Here is a 26,437-nt window from a genome sequence, read left to right as displayed (position 1 = left end):
CGAATTTGGGGAGGGGTCACTGTCCACACCTCCAGGTCCAAGCAGGGGATGGTTGGAAGGAGGCGGAGTGAGGCTGGGAGGCCCCGGCTTGGGACGGGATGGGGGACAAGCAAGCAAAGCGAAACACTGGACTCTACTGAAGCTGGTGACACAAGGGGGCAGCCCGGCCCCGGCCTGGTGCCCCACCCCAGCGTTCCGGGGCGGTTGTCCCCTCGGTGCCCGGGCCACCGTCTCTGAGCCAGGTCACGGGGAGGGTCTGAAGGGGAAGGGTTGAGCGGGCCTTACATGCTGAGCCAAGGGGTGGTGGGAGGAGGGCCGACGTGGGGGCCATGGGCGGTCTCGGGATGGGGAGGCAGCTGGACCCGGGCAGTCCCGTCCCCAGCGGTCCAGCGGCTCCTCATGCACTCGGTACAGCCGTAGGGGCGCAGGGCGGGCCGGCGGCGGGCTGGGCATCAGTCTAGAGGCTGCAGGCCTCCTCATCCACCGAGCGCTTCCGCAGCTCCTTGCCGGGCTTGGGGGGCGGCGGGGCGGGCGCTGCGGGCGGGGCCTCGGGCAGGTGCAGGACGGAGTTCTCTCCCGGCTGCACCCGCAGGTAGGCCTTGACCTTGTGGTGCCGGGCCTTGCCGTCGCTGAAGTCGATGACACGGCACTCATAGGTGCCTTCGTCCGTGGGCTTCACCCGCGACAGGCGCAGCTTGTGGGAGATGTTGCTGCCCACCACCTTGACCACCTGGGGGCGACAGAGAGACGGTGACCTGGCCACGGGAGCCCACTCCGTGGGTGGGGCCCCAGAGACACTCCCACGAGGGCACGCGGAGTTAACAGCAAAAGAGTAGAAGCAACTTCAATGGCCATCAACAGATCAGATAAATAGGCAGTGGTCAGTTCATTCAGTGGACTATTGCACAGCAGTGAAAACGAATGAGCTAGAACTAGGCGTGTTAGAGCTCAGGGACATGCAGGAAGTGAAAAGATCTCACTGCAAAACTCCTACATACACTGTGATGCCATTTCTGGAAAGAAACACGGGAAAATACTCTACACTGGTTTTGGTGACTTGTGTGTGTGCAAGTTTGAAAACAGATGGGAGGAAACACAGTGGCCTCACAGCCATGGTTGTCTCTGGAGTGGAGCCCAGGGAAGGGCCGGGGACCTGGGGTAGACTGCAAAGTGAATTCTTAGCTTTGTTTCTCAAACAAACAAACAAATAAATAAATGCTGATCACAAATATATCAGGATGCTAACAACTGTTCAGTTGAGGGGGGAGCAAGAGTGTGACATCTGTCTTTGTACTTCGGCTTTTTGCTTATTTGATATGGTTTTAAAATTTTTACTTAAAATTAAAATATAATTTATATAGAGTAAGGCACACACAGCTTAATGAAATTTTACTCGCATGTACACCGATGTGACCACCATCCAGAGCAAGGCATGGGACACTTACAGCCCTCTGGAGCGCACCCTTGTGGCCCCTCCTTGTCAATACTCACTCCCGAGGGGTTACCCACTAGTCTGATTTCTATCACCATAGATTAGTTTTCCCTGTTCTTGAACTCCTCCGTGTGTGGCTTCTTTCACATAACATAATATCAGTGAGATTCCTTCATGTTGCATGGCTCAGTTTGTTCTTTTTTATTGCAGTGTAGTATTCCATCATATGGATATACCACAATCTGTTTATCCAGTCACCTGTTGATGGACATTTGGGTAGTTTTCAGATTACAGCTCTTACGAATAAATCTGCCATAAACATAAAGCAACTGTGAGTTTTTTTCAATTAAGAAAGAAAAGGCAGTTTCAATTAAGAAATAAAAGGAGAGTCATATAAATCATTGGGGAAGCTGGGTGAAGGAGACAGGGGACTCTGCGATCTCTTTTTGCAACTTCCTATGAGTCTGCAACTCAAACTAAAAAGCTGGAAAAAAAGAGAGCAGTTGGGCCTATAGAGTGGGGGCGGTGGTAATGGGAGGAGGCTTCCACCCTTCCTTGTCCCCTTATTTCTTACAACCAAAAGGAGCCTTGCCCCACCTCCTGTAGCCCCTGCCCCACCTACACAGAACAGGGGAGAAAAGTCCCCAACCGCCAGCCACGGGCCCCCTGCCCAGTGATCTCACCACCAGTTGGCACTGCAGCCTCGCCAGGGCCAGGATGGAGCTGAGTGGGATTTAGACCTGTGGCCCCAGTTCTGAGCCCATCTGGTCCCTCTCCCCTTGGGTGGGGGGCAATGGGGACAGACAACCAGCCTGCCTATTCTGGAGGAGGACACCCCTGCCGATCACCCTTGCAGTGAGGAGGCCAGGATGAGGAAGAGGACGGTCTCTGAGGGAGTGCATTCACTGTGCAGCCGGGCACTCACACACATGACTTCTAATCACCCCACTAATCTACTCTGGCTTCCCTGGCCCCTTCCTCCCAGATGCCAAGCTCCTTCTGGCCTCACAGCCTTCTGGTCTCTCTGCCTGGGTGCTGTCTCCTTGACTCCCATTCATTCTCAAACATCACCTCCTCCAAAAAGCCTTCGGTCACATCTCCCTGTCTATTTCTTTCCTAACAGTCAACACAATTTGAGAACCATTTTGTTTACTTGATTTTTGTTTCTCTCTCTGGCTAAACTATAAACTCCACGAGGGCAGGGATGATACCTATTTTGTTCATCTTAGTGACCATCGCAGAGCCTGGTACCCTGCAAATAATAACGATAAAAACATTTGTTAGGGCTTCCCTGGTGGCGCAGTGGTCGAGAGTCCGCCTGCCAATGCAGGGGACATGGGTTCGTGCCCCGGTCCGGGAAGATCCCACATGCCGTGGAGCGGCTGGGCCCGTGAGCCATGGCCGCTGAGCCTGCGCGTCCGGAGCCTGTGCTCCGCAACGGGAGAGGCCACAACAGTGAGAGGCCCGCGTACCGCAAAAAAAACAAAACAAAACAAAAAAACATTTGTTAAATGAATGGCCTCACTCTAGCTCCTTCTTTCTTCAAATGAAGTGGTACCCAGATATCACGCTTTTTGATTTTAGGTCATATATATATGATCCTACCCACTTTACAGATGGTGAAGCTACGGCTCTGAAAGAAGCGACTTTCCCATGGGCACTGAGTCAGTGAACGGCAGAGCGGGGAACTGACCCCAGGCCTGAGTCCATGCACTCTAACCCTCCAAAGGCATGACAGAGACCCACAGAGGGTCACGCAGAGCTGGCAGGGCCAAGGGGGGTTTCCCAGGCTCCAGAAGGGAAGAGAGCAGTGGGCAGCCACAAGGAGCCTGGCCCGTCCTCCCGTATTCTGAGCCTTCCTGGCTGGTCATCATCCCCCCACGAAGCAGGAAAGCATGGGCTTACGGCACAGCAGGAAGCAGGAGGTGGGACAGAGGCAGAACTTCCCACCTTCCCACCAGAGCAAGCACGGGAGACTCTTCCAGCTGCCCCCCTGGGCGGGGGAGCCCTCCTCTCCGGGTACCGGGGCTGGGCCCAGCTGGAGGCCATCAGCCCTGCTGATTCCATCACCTCTGGCCAAGGGCACGGAGAGGTCCTGCGGCCCTGCCAAGCTCTCAGGAGAGTGAGGAGATGCTGCTGCAAATGCGCAGCGGGGAGCGAATTACCTCAACATCTGTTTCCCTCACGGATATTAATTATCCTTCATTTGTCAACCCTACAAGGCGCTAATGGAGTAATAATGTGAAGGCTGGGAGCAGCGCTAGGGAGGGAGCACCGAGCCCAGCCCACCCCTCCGCCCAGCCCCGGCCCAGAGGCCAAGGCCTGGGCACCAGCTCCCTCCTGCCCTGTCGCCCCTCTGTGTGGCCTCCCCCCTACAGGGAGGAGGAGGGAGACAGGGAGCACAGCAGGCGGTGCTGGGAGGCTGATTCTGACCCTGAGAAGTCACCAGCACCCTGGCCTCGGTTTTCTTGGGCTAGATCCATCCATCCAGCTGACGATTAGCGAGTGCCCACTCCGAGCTGGGCACTGGGGATACAGCTGTGAATCAGCCAGACCCCAGCAACATCCGCGCGGGCTCCGGGTCTAACGGAAAACCCAGACCTCACACCTGCAACCAAGCACCCCAGGGAGCTGGTTTCCAACAGGACGAAGGGAGAGGACACACATCAGAGGCTGCTCCCTCCCAGCCCCAGGAGTCTGCGCCTTTAAGCACCATCCGGAGAAGGCAACTAATAAAAGCGGTAACAACAGTAACGGTATTGCTGGTAGCTAGTGTTTATGGAGCACTTGATCCCTGTGAAATGATGCGCTAAATAGTCTACACCTTATTTAAACTTCATACTAACCCCGTGATGTAGGCACTGCTGGGATACCCACTGTATGGGTCAGAAAACGAAGGCTCGGAGAGGGAAGTGATTTGCCCAAGGCCACCCAGCTGGTGACAGAGACCAGGCCTTAACCACATCTCTGGGGAGCCTCCCGGAACCAGTAAACCACAGGTCTTTCTACCCCCTCCCCCATCATTCCATAGGCCCCCAGCCCTCCATGTCTTTGGGGAGCCCAGTCCCTCCTCAGAAGCATCTCCTGTGGGAGGGGGCCCATCATCCTACCCAGGCTTCTTGTGGGTGGTGGAGCAGCCTGTTGGATTTCAACATTCACAGACGGAGCAGAAAAATCCTGCGGCCCAGGCCTCCAACACAGCCGGAGAGGCTATGAGGGGAAGAGACCCCCAGGCGGCAGCCTGGCTGTAAATCATAATCACTTCGGCACAGGCATCGACAGGCCTTAGCAGTGCAATTAAGTACCTAATTATGCTGAAAGAGGCAAGGCCAGTCCGCACCAGGACCAAGCTCAGCCTCCTCCCTGCTTGCCCACGGCCCCGGCCCTTCTGGACACGGCAGGAGCCCACAGACCATCGGGTGGGCAGGCTGGGATCTTTTTCCCGAGCCGAGCCAGGAAGAATGGGTGATGCTAATTTGTGTCCATGGTGCCAGACCTTTCCTCCACGTGGCCTCAGCCTAAGAGTGACGCGGTGGCCCTGGGAAGGTGCTGGGTGGGGAAGAGGGGTCAGAGGGTCCCTGCCCCAGGCCAGGGCTTGCCCTGAGCTCCGCCACTCCCGTGCCTCCGTCAGCAACACCCAGCCGCCAGCCCCTTGGCATGTCCAGAACCCAACCCAGAGTCTCCCCAAATCTGGGCCCCAGAAGGCTGCACCCATTCCAGCTAGACCTTCCCAAGTCGTCATCCCCACTGCTCCTTTCACACTCTGGCACAACCCATCTCTGAATCCCACTGACCTTCCCTCTAAACATCACTGGGCCCCCTCCCCTTCTCTCCAGAATCCAGATCCCCAGGCAGTGGCCAGGACATCGCAGCCTCCTCCAGGGTCTCCCCAGGGCCACTCTGGCTCCTTCCAATCCGTCCTCCCGTGACAGCCAGACAGATCTTCCCAAAACGCCCCCAACTTAGAACGCTTCCTTTGATGGCTCCCAGCAGTGGCTGCTGGGGGGACCTTTGGGGTCTCATCCCCACCTTCCCCTCAGCCACAACAGCCTCCTGCAGTTCCTCCAACACACACACCCAGAGAAGTTCCCCCTACTCCTAGCCAACCTCTCTACACTTCAGTGCTCACTTCACCTCACTCCACCTCCTCCAGGAAGCCCTCCAGACCCACCAGACTAGGTCAGCTCCTCTGTTACTGGCTGCGCTCCTTCTCATTTTGATGGTCACAGTTGTAATTTTACTTTTTATCATGAGGGATTATTGGATTAACATCCATCCCCCACACTGACTGGGAGTACCGTGAGAGCAGGGACTGGGAGTGTGTGACCATGCCCTTCACAGAGTAATCTTTTCAGTCCCAGCCAGAGGCTGGCTGCTCTATGGATGTCTCAAGGGATCTCCAAGAGGGATGGAGTGATTTTTGACTCCACATGAATCTTGCCTCCCTTTCAGACTTCAGAGTTCCATGCCCTTTGCGTACTGTGGATCACGGCAGGAATTTCAAGAAAATATAGAAACGTCTACTGCAGAAAGTAAAGTCATAATACACCATGACCTGCCGCTTGGCCTGTTAATCCTTAGTGAAGGATGCAGACCTCATGTGCTGCTCCAGTGGTCCCAGCCCCCATCCCCCGCACCAGAAAAGATGTGGTATCCACATGTGTATCATACCTGTGGGGCAGCCAAGCGGGGTAAACAGGGGCTTGACCTATAGGGCCACTTGATTGATCTGACCAATGAAGCTGCCTTTTAACCATTTATGGAGATTTGGGGACAGGGGGCTGCCGTATGCTTCCTGAGGCCACTTTGGATGTACCTGGCTTTTAGGGCTTAGCTGGAGAGGAGGCGGGGCTTAGGATAAGTGGGCTGGAGCACGAGGCCATATGTATATGGGGACCCAGGCTGCCCATGGCTATTTTGGACTGAAACAGGTTACATGAACTGAATCTACAGCACAAACGACTTTGGTTAGACCAAAGGAGGAACTAACAGTAATGAAGGCAGGTAAGCCCCCTGGGAAAGAAGGTGTGTGGAGAATTTCACCTTATTTTACAATTAGGAAGTGGGGGGCCATCTCAACTTGCAAAACTGGTTAAGGGGAAATTAACCTAAATTCCAAAAGACAGAACTTCAGTTAGGTCAAAAGAAAAGTTTCCAGAACTTGAACATGGACATAGCAAAATTTACCTGAGCCACAGGAATAAGGCCCGGATGGTAGAATCCTCAGCATATACAAGCTCCCAAGGGAGATATTTTTAAGGCCAGGGGGTCTTTTCCCAGGCCCCAAGTTAAATGAGATAATTCATGTGAAGTACTCATCATGGTTCCTGACATATGGCGGGCACTCAATAAATGTTAGCTGCTTTATTATTACTGTTATTATGATTATCATCATCATCATCACAGATGCCTGTCCTCCCATATAAATGATCTCTCTGAGCTCTTTTCATTTCCTCCCATTTCCTGTAGAGAAGCTGGGCCTCCTTTCCCTGCTCCACACATGCTAAGATAGGCGTCACGTGATTCGAATACTCATATTAAGTTTCCACTCTAGTACCCACTGTCATTCACACGGCCAAATCCAGAGGACTTTACAGTTGCCAAAGTGTTTTCATATATTCATTAGACAGCAGTGAAGGGGGGAAAGAGAGGCCCAGGCAACTGGCAGAGCTGGACCAGGACTCAGGTCCTGTGACATTCAGGCCTGGCTCCACTGTGTCCTCACTGTCCCACCCCCGCACTCAGCACTGCCATATCTCAACCTTCCCAGGGCCACCATGGCGGCCCCAATGGGTTACAGAGCCCATCATGGAGCCCTGCCCACACCAAACTCCCAGAAACTCACTGTACTTCCTCCTCCGAACCTGAGGCCCCCCAGGTGCTGACGCTACCAGCGGGGAGACTGAGCCGTTTGGCTTCCACAGTTTTTCAAAAATCAAATTAGGTCCCAACAGTTAAAAATTGGGAGATTATTCCATGGAAATCGGGATTTTTAGGTGACATGGGACTATGGGGACAGAATTCCTGCCTAGCTCATCTAGCTCCTACAGATACAGGGCCTGCGGTCCCCAGGTCCCATAGTTTCACACAAGCCCCTTCATGGCTGCACATCCCCTGTACACATCCATGCACAGGCATGATGCACATCATGTTGGCATGTCCGTTTATCAAAATCTGTGTCTGGCTTTACACTGCCATTGGCCTGGGGGTGTGTGGGTATGTGTGACAGTCACTTGATAAATATTTATTGAGCACTAACTACCTGCCAGGCACTGTGCCAGGCTCTGGAAATGTAACAGTCAATCAGGCAAGCACAGTCCCAGCCCCACTATCTCCGGGGAAGACAGGCCTGAAACAAATGCTCACAGGCATGCATAAGTGCAGACAGAAATGCAGCCAGCAGGGAGAAGGAAGGGGTGCCGGCTGAGTTCCAGGGTCCAGGGAGGCTTGCTGAGCTGAGCTCTGAAAGAAGAGAGAGGAACAGTTTTCTAGGCAGAGGGACTGGCCTGTGCAAAGGCCCAGAGGTGGAAGGAATGGGAGGCTGGAAGGCAGCGGGTGGAAGGGGGCAGTGTGAGCCGGGTCAAGCAAGATAAGATAGCCCAGAGGGTGAGCAGAGCAAGTTGCACAGAACCTCGAAGCCCACAGAGAGAAGTCTGAGCCTTCTCCTAAGCTGCAGGAAACCGGGGTGTGCCTCTGCTTACAGGTGTCCACTAACTGCGCGTCTGTGTATTTAAGAACGGTCACGTGCAAGACGCTGTCTGCACAAGGAACTGGGTCTGTGCTTGTCTGTGAGTTTCTTAACCAGAGCCCCAGAGCCCCAGCTGGTGCAAGAATCGCCAGGGCTAGGATGGGGTGGGGGGGATTGCACAATCATGCTGAGCACATTTATTTTATTTAACTAGTTAGCACCTTCGCATTCCCCTCACGTGGAGCCCAACAGCCTTGAATTCTAATCCTCTAAGTCAATTAGATTATTCTCTCCTTTGCTGAGACACTCCTTAAACCCCAAATAAAATCATCGGCGAGAGAGTTGCCATGAACGGGGTATATTAATACACACACAGATTTCTACCTTCCTGGGCTTAACTGATGGGTGTTTGGGCAAGAAATGGGGTATTACATATGGGTGTGCCCTTGGCAGAGAGTGAGGGTTAGGGTGAGGGGCTAGGGATTTAGAGAGGGTGGACCAGCAGCTGCCCTGAGCTGGAAATGGCTCAAATTTCCAGATCGCAACTCAGAAAGGCCCCGGGGCAGACTGCACAAATGATGCTTTGAAGGCCCTTGTCTGTCATCTGCCTACCTCCAGCTTGAGCTTCTGTGAGAGGCTCCCTCCTGGCCCTCCTGCCTCCATTCTGCCACCTCCAGTGCCTGGCACAGCACCTCATGCCTCCCAACGCCCACTCTTTACACTGTGACTTCCGCTCAGGGAGCTCCTCTGCATCTAACTGGCCTTGGGGTCCCGAGCTCCCCCGAAGGTCCTTGAAGGACTTCAGAAGGAGCAACAGAAAAGAGTGATTTTGGAGGTCACTCCCACACATGCACATTCATACCCCGGCGGGCACCTGCATCTTCTGAGTATGTGTCCAGTGGACTTCTAACCTCCTGCCAGGCTGATCACATGCCCTGTGCACAAACCCAACCTGGCCCCATGGCCACGTGTGTCTCCAGGCTGGTCCCATGGCCACGTGTGTCTCCAGGCTGGTCCCCTCTACACAGTCTCTTTTCTCGATCCTGCCTGCCTCTTCCAGGCCTTGCTTTGGGTACCCTCCTCTACAAAAACTGTCAATCCCTGAGTCCCCTGGGTGCCCCACCTCACTGGGCTCCAGCATAGCCTGGAGACAAAAAGCTGGAGGCAGCTCAGCCAAGTCACGACCTCCAGCAAGGCTTTGACCCCTCTAAGCCTCAGTTGCCTCACCTGTAAAATGGGTGAAAGCTTGCCCTTCCCCATAGAGATGGAGCAACGATAAAATGTGTCAATGCATTAGAAGACCCAGCCAGTCTTGAAATCCTTCAGCTGTAGTTCCCCTGTCCCGCCCCACGTCTGGAGCCAGATGACCCAAGTGACCATGAGATGCCACAGCAGTCATTCGTGATGGGCCAAAAAAAGCCGGCTCAGTCTCATTATACCCTTTTGGTTCCCCAAACAAAAAATGCTGCTGAGACAGACATGAAGCATCAGGGATGCACACAGCCTTGGCCCCGACAGGAGAGAATGCGTCTTCTCTCCCCCTGTCATTTGTTTGTGCCTGTCATTCAATGAACTTGAAAAATCTCTGGCTTTTAAAAAACAGAGCCAGGCCAATTTTTCCCCCTTCTTTTTTCCTTCTCCTCCATCTTCTTGCCCAAGCTCCCTGCTGAACTGGATTTTTTTTTTTTAATTACAGCTGTGTCCTCCATTAGAGCCCTTGTGAGAAGTCATTACCAAAACTCACACTTATTTTGGTCGCATCCTTCCCTGCGTCTTCCTGCTGCGATGCTTTTAGCTGTTGGGATCGGGAGGGTGGAGAAAACAGAGACAATGTGTTAGGATCACAGGGTGGGGATACAAGCAATGGCTAAGATTCTCGTGATGCAAGTGATGCTCTGGGGACTATGGGTCTAGAGGTTGGGGTCCTTCAGCTCTATGTCCACTCAGGGGATGGAGGTGAGTCAGAGCAAAGGAAGATAAAGGAGGTGCCTCTAAAACTGACTGTGCAGGTGCTACACATTCTGATATGTAGGGTATTTAGAAATATACAGGGAGGGTACGTGTGAACAGGCAAAAATCTGATTCGGGCTTGGTGTGTCTGTAGGAGTGTCTGTCTGTACACTTGCATCTCCCTATCTGTGAATGTGTTGTGTTTTCAGGAGTGTTTGCAGCAGACGCTGTCGGAGCCCTGCCCACATACTATCCCCCTGCAAGCTGACCCCAGAGGCATCCAACTACAAAGCCTGCAACTCTTTGCCTAAGGGCTTTCTCTGACCACTGGAGTCCTCTGAGCGTCTGTGCTGGGGGGTTGACACCTCCAGGAGCTAGATGAGTTTAATATATATTTGTGAATATGTTAGAGGCCATTTCATGAAACATGCAAGAATGTGTGAGCATGCCCGTGTGTGCATATGAAGGTGTGTCATGTAAGTGTTCATAAGTGAACAGGTGGGCAGATACATGTATGTTTGCATAACATTTACATATACACAAGCGTAAGAATGAGAGTGTCTTAGTTTGTTCCCCCAGAAGCAGACCCCGAGACAAAGATTCAGGTGCAAGTGGTTTATTTGGTAGGTGATCCCAGGAAACATCAGGAGAGGAATGAGTGAGTGAGACAAAAGAGGGAAGGAAGTCAATAATGGGTATGTCATCAAGCCAGTTACCACCCTGGGCAACTGGAACTTACTCCCATGGGCACCTGGGGGAAAGGGAGTAGGATGCTCTTCAGTTATCCCAACTGCGGAGCAAGGGAGCTGGGGTATTTACCCTCCACCTCCCGTCAGTCATTGACGGGGCGCTCCTCCAGCCTGCCTTGCTGGCCAGCAGGCTCTGTTGTCCACAGAAAACCCTCAGGCAGTGCTGCAGGGGTTGGCAGCGGGGCTGATGGCAGGGGATGGTGCTTACCCGGCACGCGGGCGGGGACACCAAGAGCGTCTGCACCCCGCCATCCCCTCCCCCCCTCCCCGCCGCAGGCTGGCACAGTGTGTGCGTGGGAGCGTGTACGAGTGCAGAGGTGAATGTGTGTGCCGTGACTGGGCGGCCTCGTGTGCCTGCACGTATGTGGAAAGGCATGCATGTCCACGTGTGTGTGACAGCGTCTGTCCCTCTGGCCTGCGTCCCCACCTGTACACGAAGGGAGGGACTCTACTCCTTGGAAGGCCCTTCTGACTGGGCCCAAGTGCTCAGCCTGGCTCCGCCCCCTGCCCCTCCCCACAAACAGGCCTCCGTTGGGCGGGGGGGAGAAAAGGGAAGGAGACAGCTGGGGGCTCCAGAGGACGAACATAGCTGGGGCCCACGCGCCTCCGAGGAGATGAGGGGCAGAGACACACTCCTCCCCGGGGGTGGATGGGCCAGGGCTCTCCCAGCCCCACTCGGAAGTCTCCCCAGGGGCGGTACCTGGTTCGAGGCCCATCCCTGCTTGTCCGTCCAGTCCCTGTGGCTCCGCACGTACCACCACTGGATCTCCAGCGAGTAGGAGGGGGAGCCGCTGCCGCGGAAGGAGCACGCCATCTCCACGTCCTCGCCCGTCCGCGCCGTCACGTCGTGGGGCGTCTCTGTGAACAGGGCTGTGCGGAGAAACCGGGGGAGGGGAGGCCGGGGCTCAGGAGACAGCGGGGCCGGCGGCCCGGGGCTGGAGCGGAGAGAGGGAGCGGCCGGGCCTGCGGGCGGGGGTGGCCTGGCTGCAGGTGGGGCACCTGGACGAGCTCCGCGAGGCTGTGCAGAGGCCTGGACGGCGGCAGCTGGCCAGACCTGGGGATGAAGGCGTAGGCCCGGGGCCCCGAAGGTCCCACACAGCTGGGCCTTGATCCCGGAGCCCGCGGGCACCATTCTCGAGAAGGGAGCGATGGATCCGAGGAGGGCTTGGTTGGAAGGTGTGAGCAAGGAGGCCAGGGAGGAAGCTGCCGTTTTCATCACTTCTTCCCTGATTTCTCCAGTTGCCCCCATCCTGGGTTATTCCCCACCCCAGAGCGCAGGGTTCAGCACCGTCTTTGCAAAACCAAATCAGACCTACTCCCCGGGCCCCTCGGAACCCTTCCTCGCGTCCCCTCTGCACGAGGTTGGGGGGCAAGCCCTGCCCACCTCCCCCTGGTCTCCATTCTGTCCTGTGAACATGCCTCACTTTCTCACCTCACTTTTGCCCTCGCTGTTCCCAATGCCTGGAATGTTCTTCCCCTGGTCCCTCTTCGTCCAGCAAGTCACTCAGCTGAAACTTGGCCCCCTCAGAGAGGCCTCCCCTGACCACCTGGGTAGGTTCCCCTCAACCCCCCACCTCCCCCTGCCTGGGGAATGGTCACGGTCTTGCATCGGTTCACTGCACTGCCTGTGCAAGCTGCATGAGAACAGGGACCAGCTCTCTTGTGGCTACACATCTCCCGGCACCTCGTAGGTGCCCCGAATGGGTGATACATCCTCCATCCTCTCAAGAGCCCCAGGAGGCGGTGGGAGACACATGTGCCTCCCATCCCTCCAGCAGGGTCCAGCTCGCCCACCAAATCCCAGAGCAGGCGGTTCCTGGGACCCAGCAGGAGCCCCACCCACTGCCATGCCCACCAACGCTGGCAGGTAAGAGAAAACAAATCCCCACTCAGTGCGGCCCAGCACCGCTCCCCACCATATGTTCTGACTCTCGTCTCTCCAAATAAATACTGTCCTGAGATGTAATTAGAATCCTTTCCTCTTCTCAGGAGAGATTTTCTCACCCTGGAAAGACACCTGGCAACAGGCAGGTCACCCAGGGAATGCTGCATCCATCAGTGCCCCCATCCCATGCCCACCTTGCTGCTGCAGCCCGCCAGACACCCCGACCCAGCGGGCAGACAAGCCCACCTTGCAGCCCTGGTGGTCCCTCAAGGCACCGCTCAGCTCAGGGCAGGAGGAGGACAGAGTCTGACTGGGGGCAGGGGTCCTGCTCTGGGGTCACCTCCCTCCACCCCCTCCCCATGATCCCGAGGGCTTTGGGAGGATCGGGATTGATAAGTTGCTTTTTCTGCTTTGCACACAGGGTTTCCAAGTGGAGCCTGACTCCAGCAACGAGTCTCTGGGCTAAGAGAAAGTCTGTGACATCCCTGACCTCCACGGTCATGGGTTCGGGCTGCCCACATCCTCTGAGGTTCGGGAGGGACTGGCCGCTGTTGCATAACAAGGCCCATTTAATAAGAATGGGTGTTGTTGGAGTTACTGAACACAAGCCAGGCGTGGTGTGCGGTCAGCTGGAGGCTGGGCCTGTCCTTATTCCCAGTGGGCAGCAGGCTCCTGGAGGAAGGTACCCGCCCACCTGCCTCTGCCTTCCAGGTGCCCAGGCCCCAGACTGTGGAGTTGCCCTTGCCTCCCTCGCTCTTCCTCTTACACCCCCTTTCGGTCTCTGGGGAATCCCATGGGTTCTGCCTCCAGAACATCTCCTGAATCTGGTCCCTTCTGCCCACTCCGACTGCCCCACGCTGGGCCAGCCGTCACCACCTCTCACCCGTAACAGTGGGGGAGCCTCCTCACTGACCTCCCTGCCCCCTCCCCGACAATTTATTTTCAACACAGCAGCCAGAGGTAATTTGGCAAAACACAAATCAATCCCTGTCTCTTCTGTCCTCAAGCTACTTTTCCACTTGCTCATTCCATTCCTGACACAATGGCCTCCTTGCTGCTCCTCCAACATTCCAGCTGAGATCCTACCTCAGGGCCTTTGCGCGTGCTGTTCCCTCTGCCTAGAAGGCTCTTCCCCCAGATTCTCACATGGCTCCCTCCTTCCCCTGCTTCAGGACTCTGCTCAAATGTCACCTCCTCAGCAAGGCCTACCCTGACCACCTCACTTAAAACTGCAACCCTGGGAATTCCCTGGCAGTCCAGTGGACGCATTCACTGCCAGGGCCTGGGTTCGACCCCTGGTCAGGGAAATAAGATCCCACAAGCTGCACAGCCAAAATAAACAAATAAATAAAAATTTTAAAAATGAAAATTGCAAAATTGAATTTGTATTAAAAAAAAACAAACTGCATCCCTTGCCCCAACCCAGTGCTTCAAATCCCTCTTCCCTTCCCACATACTAATAGTGCTGTCCACTAGAACTTTCTGTGACAAGGAAAATGTTCTATATCTGAGCTAATACAGTAGCCACCAGCCACATGTATCTATTGAGCATCTGAAATATGACCAGTGTGAGTGAGGAACTGAATTTTAAGTTTTATTCCATTTAAATTCATTTAAACTTAAATGTAAATGGCCACTTGTAGGTAACGGCTACTATATCGGACAGCACAGCTAATATACTTATTTTATTTATGTTTATGGTCTGCTTTCCCTTCCAGGAGGCAGGGGCGGTGCCTGTCTTGTCTACTGATATATCCCCAGCTTGGCACATAGTAGGTGCTCAATAAATACTTTTTGAATAAACAAATGAGCAGACCTGGCTGGTCAGTGGTGGAGCAGTGTCCACAGGCAGGAGGGGCCCTGTCCGAGAGTCCCAGGCCAGGCCCAGCCCTCCATGCCTGCTCTGATGCTGACTTGCCAACTCGAGCAGGACTGAAGGGAGCCGCCAAGGACCGAGCCACCAGGAGGGCTAGGAGGTGATCAGAGCGAGCCATTGGCCTCCGGTCCTGGGACAGCCGGATTCGGCTTTGATCCAGGCCCCTGCCCACCCAGCACCCTTTGCAAACAGGGGAAGGAGGAGAGTGGTGAGGCCCCCTAGTTGGATCCGAGGTAACTGGCGGTGTGACCCTGCTGACCTAGAGACAGTGGGAGGGAACAGCTGTGACCCTCTCCAGGTGCCACTGCCTGAGCCATCGGAATCAGAAAGTACCCACACTTCTCCCTCCTGCAAATGGAGAAAGGGGGTCCAGAGCTACTGGGCGGTGGGGGGTTTGCTCATCCCAGGATCACAGAGCTAGGAAGGGCGGAGCCAGCCCTGGAGGCTGGGCCTGTGTGACTCAGCCACGGCCCTTCTCCTCCCAGAGATGGCTGAGTGGGCGAAGCACATCTGTCCGACAGGAGGATGGGAAATGGTACATCTGGGTCTCATGGGTGGAAGGAAAGGCAGAGACGGGCTGTCCTTGGGTGGGGTTTCCATGAGGGTGACCCGGGGAAGGGCCAGCCTCCATCCACCCTCACTCAGCCTCCCCCTGCCCACAAGCTCCCCCAGCTGACTGAAAAACCCTGACCCTGGCCCACCAGCTCTTCTTACTGATGCAGAAAATGAGGTTCAGAGTGGGCAGTATCTGGCCTGGGGCTACTCGGCAGCCAGGGGTCAGCAAGGTCAGGCTTCAGGCCCTCTCACCCCCAACACACAGCCCTTATCCCCCAACCCGGATCCCAATAACTGTCCTCTAGAGGGCACTGTCCAACAGACACCAAATGCAAGCCACGCAGGCAAGACACATATGGCATTTTTAATTTTCTATAGCTATATTTTAAAAAGTAACAATTTTTTAGACAGATGAAATTAACTTTAATCATTTATTTTATTTAACCCAAGATATCAAAAAATTATTTCAACAGGTATAAAATTATTAATGAGATATTTTACATTCTTTTTTGTGCTAAGTCTTGGATAGCCAGCCTGTATTTTACATGATTACAACACATCTCAATTTAGACTAGCCACATTCGCACTGCTCAGTTGCCACGTATGGCGGGTGTCCTGGCAGATGGTGACGCTGTGCCAGCCTCAGCTCCCCTCCCCCTCACATGTCCCCATTGCTCAGAGGAGGCGGCCCAGGCCCAGCATAGGGTGGTAACCCTTCCAAGGCCATGCGGCAGAGCTTGGATTTGAATCCAGGGCTGTTTGACTCCCAAGGCCATGCTACTCCCAGAGAATTCAAACTTTTTGGTGGTAGGGCTCTTTCTTAAAAAGGAACAGTCCCAAATGTCCAAGCCTGCCTTGGAAGGTCCTGGAGAGGACCCTTCCTCTGGGACAGGGTGGGGAGTCTGTTTTATTCTGAGTGTAAAGGCCTGGGTGGGTACAGAGGAGGCATTTCACCCAGGCTGAGGCAATCAAGGGAGGCTTTCCAGAGGGGGTGTTGCTCCCCCCATCCCCAGGTGGGCCAGATGGTCCTGAGCTGGAGTGGGGAGGGGCACTGGCTGGGAGAATGGAGGGAGAACCCAGCTCCAAGAACTCCTGGGAGCCAGGAGAGTTGTCTGCAGGTGTAGCCACCAGCTCTTCCTCACCACGGTGGGCTCTGATCCCCTCAGACCCTGCCTGGAGGCACTTGGTGGAATGGGTTGGGGGAGGCGCCCTCAGGATCCCATTGACTCCAACCTCAGTGGTGATGGGGGCAATGCATCCTCAGGACAAGTGGGGAAACCGAGGCTCTAGACATTTGATGGCATATCTGAGTCTTCCTGTTCCAGAGGCAGCAACACGAAGGTTTGTCTGGGCTCCACCCCAAGGAAGCCCCTCCCCCCCAGGAAGAAGCTGTGTGCAGATAACTGCCAGGAGCACAGGACTGAGCTGGAGAGGAGGGACTGAGCCTGTTTCTGCCAACAGACTTGCTGTGTGACCTTGGGAGAATTTCTCCCCCTCTCTGAGCCTCAGATTGCTCCTCTATACAATGGGGGTTGTACCTCATGGTCTGAGACCCCCACCAGCTCAGACGGCCTGAGGGAGAAAGTGATGTATGTCCTAAGAGCCATGGTTTGGGCATTGGAAGGGGTGGGGTCCCTCCTACTTGGGGGAGAAGGGGACTCTGGAGGGAGGAGGAGGTGGCCTGGTCATTCAGCCAGGCCCCGAAGGAGGCATGGATACTGACAAGCCGAGGAGGATAAAAGGGATGGTGTGAACCAAGGAGGAAAGCAGGGAAACCCAGGGAGCCTTGTTTAAACATGATAATAATAGGGACTTCCCTGGTGGTCCAGTGGTTAAGACTCAGCTTCCACTGCAGAGGGCACGGGTTCGACCCCTGCTCGGGGAACTAAGATCCTGCGTACCGCGCGGCACAGCCACAAATCATCATCATCATTGTCCACCATTTACGGAGCACCTACTGCACACCTAGCATGGGGCAGACATCGTCTCTAAGTCTCTAATCCACTCACCCCCATTAGACAGATGAGGAAAATGAGGCTCAGAAAGGTGACATCATTTGCCCAAGACACACACACAGCTGGAATTCGAACCTGGGTCTGACCAGCAGGCATGACCAAGACCCAGGGGTCCATCAGCTCCCATTAGAATTTGTTCTGAATTATCGGGTCGAGTTTAGCCACCAGGCTCCACACGTCTGTATCCCACTTGCACACCTCCAGAGATGGGGAGCTCAGTTTCTCCTGCATCCACTGAAAGTGGGCGGCTCTAATCGGCAAGAGGTTCTTGCTCCCTCTCCTAACTCTGTGATGAGGACATGGCATCAGCACCCGAGACTGGAAGGTGATCCACATTAATTTTGATGAGGATGATGATGATTTCTGAGAAATTCGGAGAAACTGCCAGGCCCTCTGCCAAGCTCTTTACACATATTTTCTCATGCCCCCACCAGGATGCTATGGGGTAGGTGTGAACATTACCATCCCCATTTTTCAGATGGGGAAGCTGAGGCTCACAGAGGTTAAGTGACTTGTCCAAGATCACAGGGTGAGTAAGCGGTTACATATGAACCCAGATCTAGAGGACTGAGGAGTGGGAGCCCGTAACTTCTAGACCATGCTCCTATAACCCCTCTTCCCAGTCTCCCCAACCTCCTTCCCTCCACCATTCAGACAACCCCATCTCCCATCCCCAACCCCCTACGCCATCCCATCTCCACGTCAGCATCCCTGCTGAGTTCAGGACATAAAAGCCTCTCTCCTCTCCGACATCCTCCCACCCCTGAGCCCCCCTCCCTGTTCAGGTAACTCCTCGCAGCCTGTGCCTAGGGAGGCTGGTATAATTATAGATTTTTTTTGCGGTATGCGGGCCTCTCACTGCTGTGGCCTCTCCCGTTGCGGAGCACAGGCTCCGGACGCACAGGCTCAGCGGCCATGGTTCACGGGCCCAGCCGCTCTGCGGCATGTGGGATCTTCCCGGACCGGGGCACGAACCCGTGTCCCCTCTCACTGCTGTGGCCTCTCCCGTTGTGGAGCACAGGCTCCGGACGCACAGGCTCAGCAGCCATGGTTCACGGGCCCAGCCGCTCCACGGCATGCGGGATCTTCCCGGACCAGGGCACGAACCCGCATCCCCTGCATTGGCAGGCGGACTCTCAACCACTGTGCCACCAGGGAAGCCCTAATTATAGATTTTTGAGAAGGATGCAGTTGTGCTCTCCAGCCCCAGGGCCCAAGCAGGGCTAGGCTCGCTGGGAAGACAATTAAAACCACTGTCCACAAATTAGGATTCTACAGGAGAATGAGAAAGGGGCTTCACTGAATGCAACATCTCCTTCCTTTCTGCTTTTTTTTTTTTTTTTTTTTTTGCGGTACGCGGGCCTCTCACTGTTGTGGCCTCTCCCGTTGCGGAGCACAGGCTCCGGATGCGCAGGCTCAGCGGCCATGGCTCACGGGCCCAGCCGCTCCGCGGCACATGGGATCCTCCCGGACCGGGGCACGAACCCGTATCCCCTGCATCGGCAGGCGGACTCTCAACCACTGCGCCACCAGGGAGGCCCCCTTTCTGCTTTTAATTGTATTAATTAACCCCAGGCCTGGTTAACAGGGCGTCATCTGCAGGAAACAGCTCGTGGCCCTGGCCTGAGTCACTGAGTTTGGCTTCTGGGAAAGGCAGGGGATGACCTGGAAGATCTCACCTGCCCTTCAAGAGCAGGACCCTAACCTTCTTCCTAACCTTTCAGGCCCTGGTTCAGCACACACACCTAGGGCTTGACCTCAGGTCTGGATTCGAACCCTGTTTCCTCTAGTCCCTAGCTGTGTGAGCTGGATAAGCCCCTTTACCTCTCTGAACCTCAGTTTCTTTAGCTGAAAAAAGGGGAGAATGAGAGGACAAGGAGAGGGTTATACAAGGCAACATACGCCTCATGCCCAGCACATAGTAGGTGCTCACCAAATAGCACTCCCTTCTCTCACCTTCCAGCTCAAAATTCTACCATCACCAGAAAGATTTTTTTTTTTTTTTTTTTTGCGGTACGCGGGCCTCTCACTGTTGTGAACTCTCCCGTTGCGGAGCACAGGCCCCAGACGCGCAGGCTCAGCGGCCATGGCTCACGGGCCCAGCCGCTCCGCAGCATGTGGGATTTTCCCGGACCGGGGCACGAACCCGTGTCCCCCGCATCGGCAGGCGGACTCTCAACCACTGCGCCACCAGGGAAGCCCCAGAAAGATTTTTAAAGATGCTTCTTTGCAGCCTCATCAGATTATACGATGGATGCAACATCTGTATTTCACTCACACCACGAGACCTCTCATCCATCAGTCCTGTACCTCCTCTCCTTCCTCATTTGCTCTCAACAGCCGTCCCCCCGCCAAGCCAGGGGGATTCACACAGGCCCTGGGGGGCTTGTCAACCAAGGTGACCCCAGCTCAGGCCCCACCTCCCTCCATCTCTGAGCTCAGGTTCCCCATCCCAGACCCTCTGGTCCAGGAAGCCTGCAGGGACTGGACCCTAGCCCACCCATAAGTCTTTGCCAGAGCGACAGCAGGACTCCCCTTGGGGACTGGTGGTAGGGGCATCCCCTAGTCAGGGGAACCAAGGCAGAACTGGAGCTAGAGAGAGACAAAGGGGGCAGAGCAGAGAGAACCAGTGCGGCCCCAAGGGCCCCTTGGTCATCCCTATCTCAGGCCCCATCTCTTGCCAGGACACACTGAGTCACTGCTTACTCAAGACCTCCAATGATGAACGGATAAGCAAAATGTGGCCCCTCCATACAGTGGAATATTATTCAGCCTTCAAAAAGCAAGGAGATTCTGACACATGCTCCAACATGCATGGACCCTGAGGACATGAGGCTAAGTGAAATAATCCAGGCACAAAAGGATAAATACTGTATGATTCCATGAGGTTCCTAAAGTCAGACTCACAGATACAGAAAGCAGAATGTTTGGGCTGGAAGAGGGAGGATGGGGGGGTCATTGTTCAATGGGTACAGAGTTACACTTTGGGATGATGAAACATTCCCAGATGTGGATAGTGGTGATGGCAGCACAGCAACCTGATTATATTTGATGCCACTGAACTGTACGCCGAAAAATAGTTAAAACAGTGAAATTTACATTATGCATATCTTACCACAATTTTTAAAAAAACACCTCCCGTGGCTTCCCAGCCCTGCAGCGGTGTGTTTTCAGGGATCTGTGCCACAAGGCAACTTTCCACTAAATCTGAGCTGTCCAATATGGTGGCCCTGAGCCACATGTGGCTATGGAGAGTTGAAACACAGCTAGTCCAAACAGAGATGGCTGTTCAGTTAGGTCCACACTCAATTTAGAAGATAGTATGAACATAAGAATGTATCAGTAGGGCTTCCCTGGTGGTGCAGTGGTTAAGAATCCACCTGCCAATGCAGGGAACACGGGTTCAATCCCTGGTCCGGGAAGATCCCACATGCCGTGGAGCAACTAAGCCCGTGCACCACAACTACTGAGCCTGTGCTCTAGAGCCCGCGAGCCACAACTGCTGAGCCCACACGCCTAGAGCCCGTGCTCCACAACAAGAGAAGCCACCGCAATGAGAAGCCTTCGACAAAGAGTAGCCCCTGCTCGCTGCAACTAAAGCAAGCCCGCACGCAGCAACGAAGACCCAATGCAGCCAAAACTAAAATAAATAAATTTATTTTTAAAATTAAATTAAAAAATAAAAAGTGTGACTCTCTGAGGGCCATTTCCAGAAAGGCTGCTCTGTACCCAGCTCAGCAGGGTGCCGGGGCCAAAAGGGTGTGTGACACGGGGTCAGGGAGGCCTGCAGCCCCCAGAACTCCCAGCTGGGAGGCAGAATAGGAAAAAGAGCTGCAGAGGGAGTGTTTACAAGGAAGCCCCAGCTCACAGGCGAGTCTCACAGAGCTCCTGAAATCAGGGGATGTAAAATGTCCATAAGAGGAAAGCCTAAATAAGTGGGATGAAAAAGCCTCCAGGGAATGAGAAGGCTGGAAGGGATGGGTGCAGGGCATCTGCCCTGGGATGGACCCAGGGGAGGCACCTGAGGGTTCTCTTTGTTTCCTCCTGGGCAGCCCCCAGCTTCTGGCAGGTGGCCTGCAGCAATAGGGATCGAGGTGTGAGTCAATGAAGGCTGTTTCATCTTGGAGTGGACAGGTTTCCTCTTCTCAAGAAGTGACAGGGAATGCATTTTGTACTAAAGCTTGAGGAACTGCAGTATGCCTTATTGGGAAGATGGGGGGCTGGGCACGCAGCAGGGGCTCAAGTGCTCCCTGCAGAAGGAATGAAAGAGATCAAATTTCATAGACTCCTACCCTGAGCTAGGCCCCGTGCTGGGCTTCCTAAGATGCTTAGGCCAGGCCCTGACTCTCAAGGGGCCCACACTCTGCAGGAGTGACAAACACACAGAACAGTCTGGACAACAGCTGGGACTGAGCCTGTATCGGCATGTACAGCTGTTCAGGGTGTGCACCATTCACAGAGCCATGAATCACAGTGCACAGAGATGTACAGGGCACAGCTGCATGCAGAAGCTCTGGATGGAGGTGCACGTGCTAAGAGAGGAAAGGGCAGGCCCACGTCTGCCTGGAGAGTCAGGCTTCTGGGAAGTGGGGACATGATTGGACTTAAACACTGATGTGGTTTGCACAGCTGGGGGTGCTCAGGACAGGAAAGGGCATACCAGAGATAGAGTTTTCCAAGTCCAACCTTTGGGGGACCACCTTTACCATTTCTGCAGGATCCCGGTACCACCTGCACCATCATTTACTTAATATTTATTTTCGAAAGCATCTTTCCCTTTTTACGAAATAAATTCAGCTTAAAAGGAGACTTTTATTACTGCCATAAATGGAAAATCAGCATCACTTGCCATAAAGAGAGGGTAACAGTAAAAATAAACACTACGAAAACCAAACAGCGTTCGTAAATTCTAGCCAGGGCAGGTTGACTGCTGAGGGCTACGAGCCTCGGTCCCCATTCCTCTCATTAACAGGGGAGATTGGCGAGAGTTAGGCATTAAATTCAGAGCAGCATCGAGCAGAAACTTTCTTCTTGATCAGAAGGGCCTGGGATGCAGGTCCAGCTGACGCCAGTGGGCATCAGTGGGCAACCACTGCCAGCACTGTCATCAGCTCTGGCTTCCTTGGCCGCTGGCCCAGTCCCGCGATTCACCTTTAGCTGGCACCTCCAAGACCTTGCTCACTCTGGCCCATAGACCTGGAAGCCTTTCCTGACACTCACCTATATGGGGCAGCATCCTGTCTGATTCGCTGTAAGTTTCTGTGTGCCTTGCACATGGCGAGGACTAACACCCATTTCAGGAATGAGGAGGCCCGAATGCATGCTAGTAGAATGAATGACCAAAGAAATGAACGGAGGGCTCCCTTCTGTGCTGTGCTGCTCAAACCAGGGAAGTGATTTCCTGAGGCATTGGTTTCCCTCCCCACAAATGAGGAAAGAGCATTGTTTTTGTATTAAAACAAACATGAATATATTATGGCATAGAATACAGAATTCATGCGTTTTGAATGAAATAGGAGACATCAAAGAAATACTGTCCCTGGTTGGAAGCTGTTTACTCTCCTGCATGGGGAGAACCCCTCGTCAAGGGCCTCCATCCGATCCAATCAGAAGCTGCCTTCACCTCTGCAGCCTCAGGCTCCTCAGACCATGCTCTGCACACTGGAGTGTTGATGTGTTGGCAAAAGGGGCAGGGGACCAAGAGGAAAGAGAGGGGCTGGGGGAGGGTGAAGCCCAGGATTTACAGATGCAGATGCAAGTTGCGGCTCCACCCTGACTTGCTGTGTGGCTTCGTGTAAGTTGCTGCACTTCTCTGGGCTTCGGTTCCCACGTGTGTCACTGCTTAAAGGCTTATTTTGAGGATTAAATGAACTCTTGCAGGTGAAGAGCCTGTTTCAGTGTTCGGGACACAATAGGGCCTCAACGCCCACTCACTGCTGAGTTTTAGGGACACACAAGCACATTCACCCAGGTGGGGCCCCTGCCCAGCCCTGGCTGATGACCCACCCAATAACAATTAAAATAGCTAACACTTTTGAGCACTATGTGCTAAGTGCCTGGAGATGCTGTGCCTCAGTTTCCTCATCTCTAAAATGGGGATAATAATAACCACCACCTCATAAGGCTGTTGTAAGGATTAAATGTGTTAACATTTATAAAGTGACTGCCTGACACCAAGTATGTGCTTATAAAGATGTTTCCTTTTTATTTATTCATAGTTGTAATTGAAGTGAAATTCACATAACATAAAATTAACCATTTTAAAGTGTGCAAGTCAGTGGCATTTAGTGCAGTCACAATGTTGTGTGACCACCACCTCTATCTAGTCCCAAAACATTTTCATCTCCCCAAAAGGAAACTCTTTACCCACTAAGCAGTCACTCCCCCTTCCCCCAGCCTCCGGCAACCACCAATCTGCATTCTGTTTCTATAGATTTGCCTATTCTGGATATTTCACATACATGGAATAATAGAATATGTGGTCTTTGGGGACTGGCTTTTTTCACTTAATGTTTTCGAGGTTCATCCACATTGTAGCGTGTATCAGATTTCACTCCATTTTGTAGAGGTGTTTCTTTAATAAAATATCTCGCTGAATCCCCAACACGACCTGGGAAGTAGCCACTATCACCCTCGTCTTCTTACAGATGAGGAAACTGAGGCACAGAGAAGGTGGGGACTTGTCCAGGTCCCCTGCCAGGCAGCCCCAACACAGCCAGGTGGGCAGTGCTGGCACCTAAGGCCGGGGGCAGAGTGCCTCCCAAGGCCACCAGCGCATATTGAAGGAGACAGCAGTGGAATTACAAATCTAGGGAGATTTAAGGAGAGTGAAAATATTCTGGCACTTGCAGGATTGTGGGAGTTGAGCAGGTTTCCCCAGTGGAATTCCTGCCTCCTCTTCCCACACATCTGGGCCACAGGAGATGAAAGGGTTTGGGAGGGAGAAAGGCAAGTGTGGGAATGTGCAGGGAGGCGGGGACAGGGTGGGGCAGCCAGGGACGGGAGAAGGCAAATAGGCATCCTGATGTCTGTGCAGGTACCATTTCTTTTCATCCTCACCTGTACATCCTGCAAAGCCGGTGGGGTAAGCCCATTGCACCGATGGCTAGTGAGGCTCTGAGAGGTTGAGTGGGGGCCAGAACTTGAGCCCAACAGTGTCTGATCTCAAAGCCCAGGCGTGTACCCATCCCTAATGCCTGTCACAGGCAAAGAGGGGGCGAATGGAGGAAGCATAGGGAGATTGCATCAGCCATAGTATGAGGGGTTACCCCAGAACCCCAGAAAGGAGCATCCCGGGATCCACTGAGAAGAGGAGAGAAAAGCGAGCAATGTCTGGAGGCACCAAGTGTGGAGCCAGGGAGGCCAGGGCCATGCAGAACAGAGCAGAAGGGGAGAGGCAGAGACAAGGGCATCTGAAAGCCAGGTGCAGAGACCAACCGGAGGGGTAAAACTGAGGCGGCCCCCAGGGATGCTCCAGAGCAGAGCTTCTCGGGGCGCCCAGCAGGCAGGGGCAGAGAGCAGAGTGGCCACGCTGCCCCTCGTCCACACCCTCCCCGCCAGGGCCTGGCCTGGGTTAAACCTGGCCCCACTTGGGACCTCGTTCCTGCCCCCGTCCCAGCCCCTCCGACTCCTGTCCAACTGTGTTTGAGAAATCCAAGAATGCAGCTGTAAACATGTGGGCTCTGGAGTCAGGCTGACCTGGCTTTGAACTCCAACTACACTTCCTCGAGGTAGGCAAATCTCTGAGCACCAGTTTCCTCATCTGTAGAATGGGTATTGTGGGCACTCAACAGGATCATACATACCTGTAAACGTCTGGCACATGGTGGGCTCCATGGAGCATTATCATGACGGCAATGGTCAGGCGGCTATTCCTCTCTCAGGGGGTCTTGGTCCACCCCCTGCCTCCCCAAGGCTCCCACCTCCCTTTTCCTCACCTAGAAGACTAGCCTGATCTGGCCGTTTAAACACAAGGACTAGTCTAGAACCAAACAAGCCCTAGTTGAAGGGGTTCTGCCCTACCCCAGGGCCTTTGAACTTACTGTTCCCTCTGCCTGGAAGGGGACTTGACAGAAAGCAGCAGAGCTGGGATGGGGCTTGGGGCACCCAGCACCTAGCTGGAGCTCAGTGACCACTGCTGGGGGTCTCTGGGGGACATAAGGAGACCAGCTGGTGAGTCTCAGGGCCCCGGCCCCCCCAGGCCCTCCTGTCAGCTGTCAGCCAGCCTGCCCACCCCCTCCCTCTCCTCTGCCTGCCCGAGACCATTAGTGAGGCTTTGTTTTGAGCACTATTTCCACTACGATGTGCTCTGGCTGCCGGGCCTCCATTAGGGACCCTTTCCTGGGCCCGATGACAGGCAGCCAACAGCTCCCCAGCGAGCCAGCCGTAATTGCTGCCGCCTTGAAGGTCGGAAATGATTTTTTTAAAACCTCACAAAGCAAAACAGACACCCTGCCGTCTGCTCTCGCCTTCCCTGCCCTCAGCCGGGAACCAAGCCTGAGGTTTCCAAGAAGCGGGGGTTCAGTTAAGACCCCCCCAACCCCAAAGACACCCGTAACACGCCAGGCTGGGGGGAAACAAAGTTTGGGTTCTGCTCCCTTGCTTTGAACTAGGTGGGGGGCCCCAGACACCTCTCTAAGCCCGTTTCCTCCTGGTCAAGATGGGCGTGCTGATGGGTGCCTGGGGTGACCATGACGAGCTTCTGACAGGAGGTCACGGGCCTCTCTGAGGACGTACGTGAAGCAGGGAACCAGAAGGCAGGAGAGGCAGGAAGAGAGCCTGCCAAGGGGAGAAAATCGCTCGGGAAAAGGAGGAGGGAGGAGCTTGGGTGTTCAAGAAAGGAAGCGAGTGTACTTCACACACACACACACACACACACACACACACACACACACACACACACAGACGGGCTCCCATCTCCTTTCGAAACCACATTCCCATCATTCCCTGGACACCTGGACCAGCCCCATCATACTATGAGCCCAGAAACTCAGCCCCCCAGCCCCTGGCAAACAGCCTCTCCTCCTCCGTTAGCCCCTCCAGCCTCCAAGTCCTGTTTGAGCCCCCATTTCAACTCACCGGGCCATCCCCACCCAAACACCAGCCACGCCCTGTGTCTTCCCCACTCAGAAACCCTCCAGGGCTGCCCCTGCCCCGGGGATCAAAACCAAGCTTCGGGCTTCCCTGGTGGCGCAGTGGTTGAGAGTCCGCCTGCCGATGCAGGGGACACATGGTCGTGCCCCGGTCCGGGAGGATCCCACATGCCGCGGAGCGGCTGGGCCCGTGAG

At 54.4% G+C, this 26,437-nt stretch overlaps 1 protein-coding gene across 1 annotated transcript in view; it reads right to left on the bottom strand.

The window, feature by feature from the left end:
- Nucleotides 1-457: 457 nt before the first annotated feature.
- Nucleotides 458-26,437, bottom strand: part of VSTM2L (V-set and transmembrane domain containing 2 like) — a gene marked incomplete at both ends in the record, with an annotated part of 35,674 nt that continues 9,694 nt past the window's right edge. Inside the window, 3 exons of the mRNA XM_079719224.1 lie at nucleotides 458-730; nucleotides 9,865-9,915; nucleotides 11,520-11,689. Coding sequence (XP_079575350.1) covers nucleotides 458-730; nucleotides 9,865-9,915; nucleotides 11,520-11,689 — 494 coding nt within the window. The remainder of the gene's footprint in view (nucleotides 731-9,864; nucleotides 9,916-11,519; nucleotides 11,690-26,437) is intronic.

Source organism: Hyperoodon ampullatus, assembly GCF_949752795.1.
Source record: "Hyperoodon ampullatus genome assembly, chromosome: 14".
Classification (NCBI taxonomy): domain Eukaryota; kingdom Metazoa; phylum Chordata; class Mammalia; order Artiodactyla; family Ziphiidae; genus Hyperoodon; species Hyperoodon ampullatus.
Note: the sequence above shows the minus strand (reverse complement) of the source record. Positions and strands in the feature narration are given on the sequence as shown.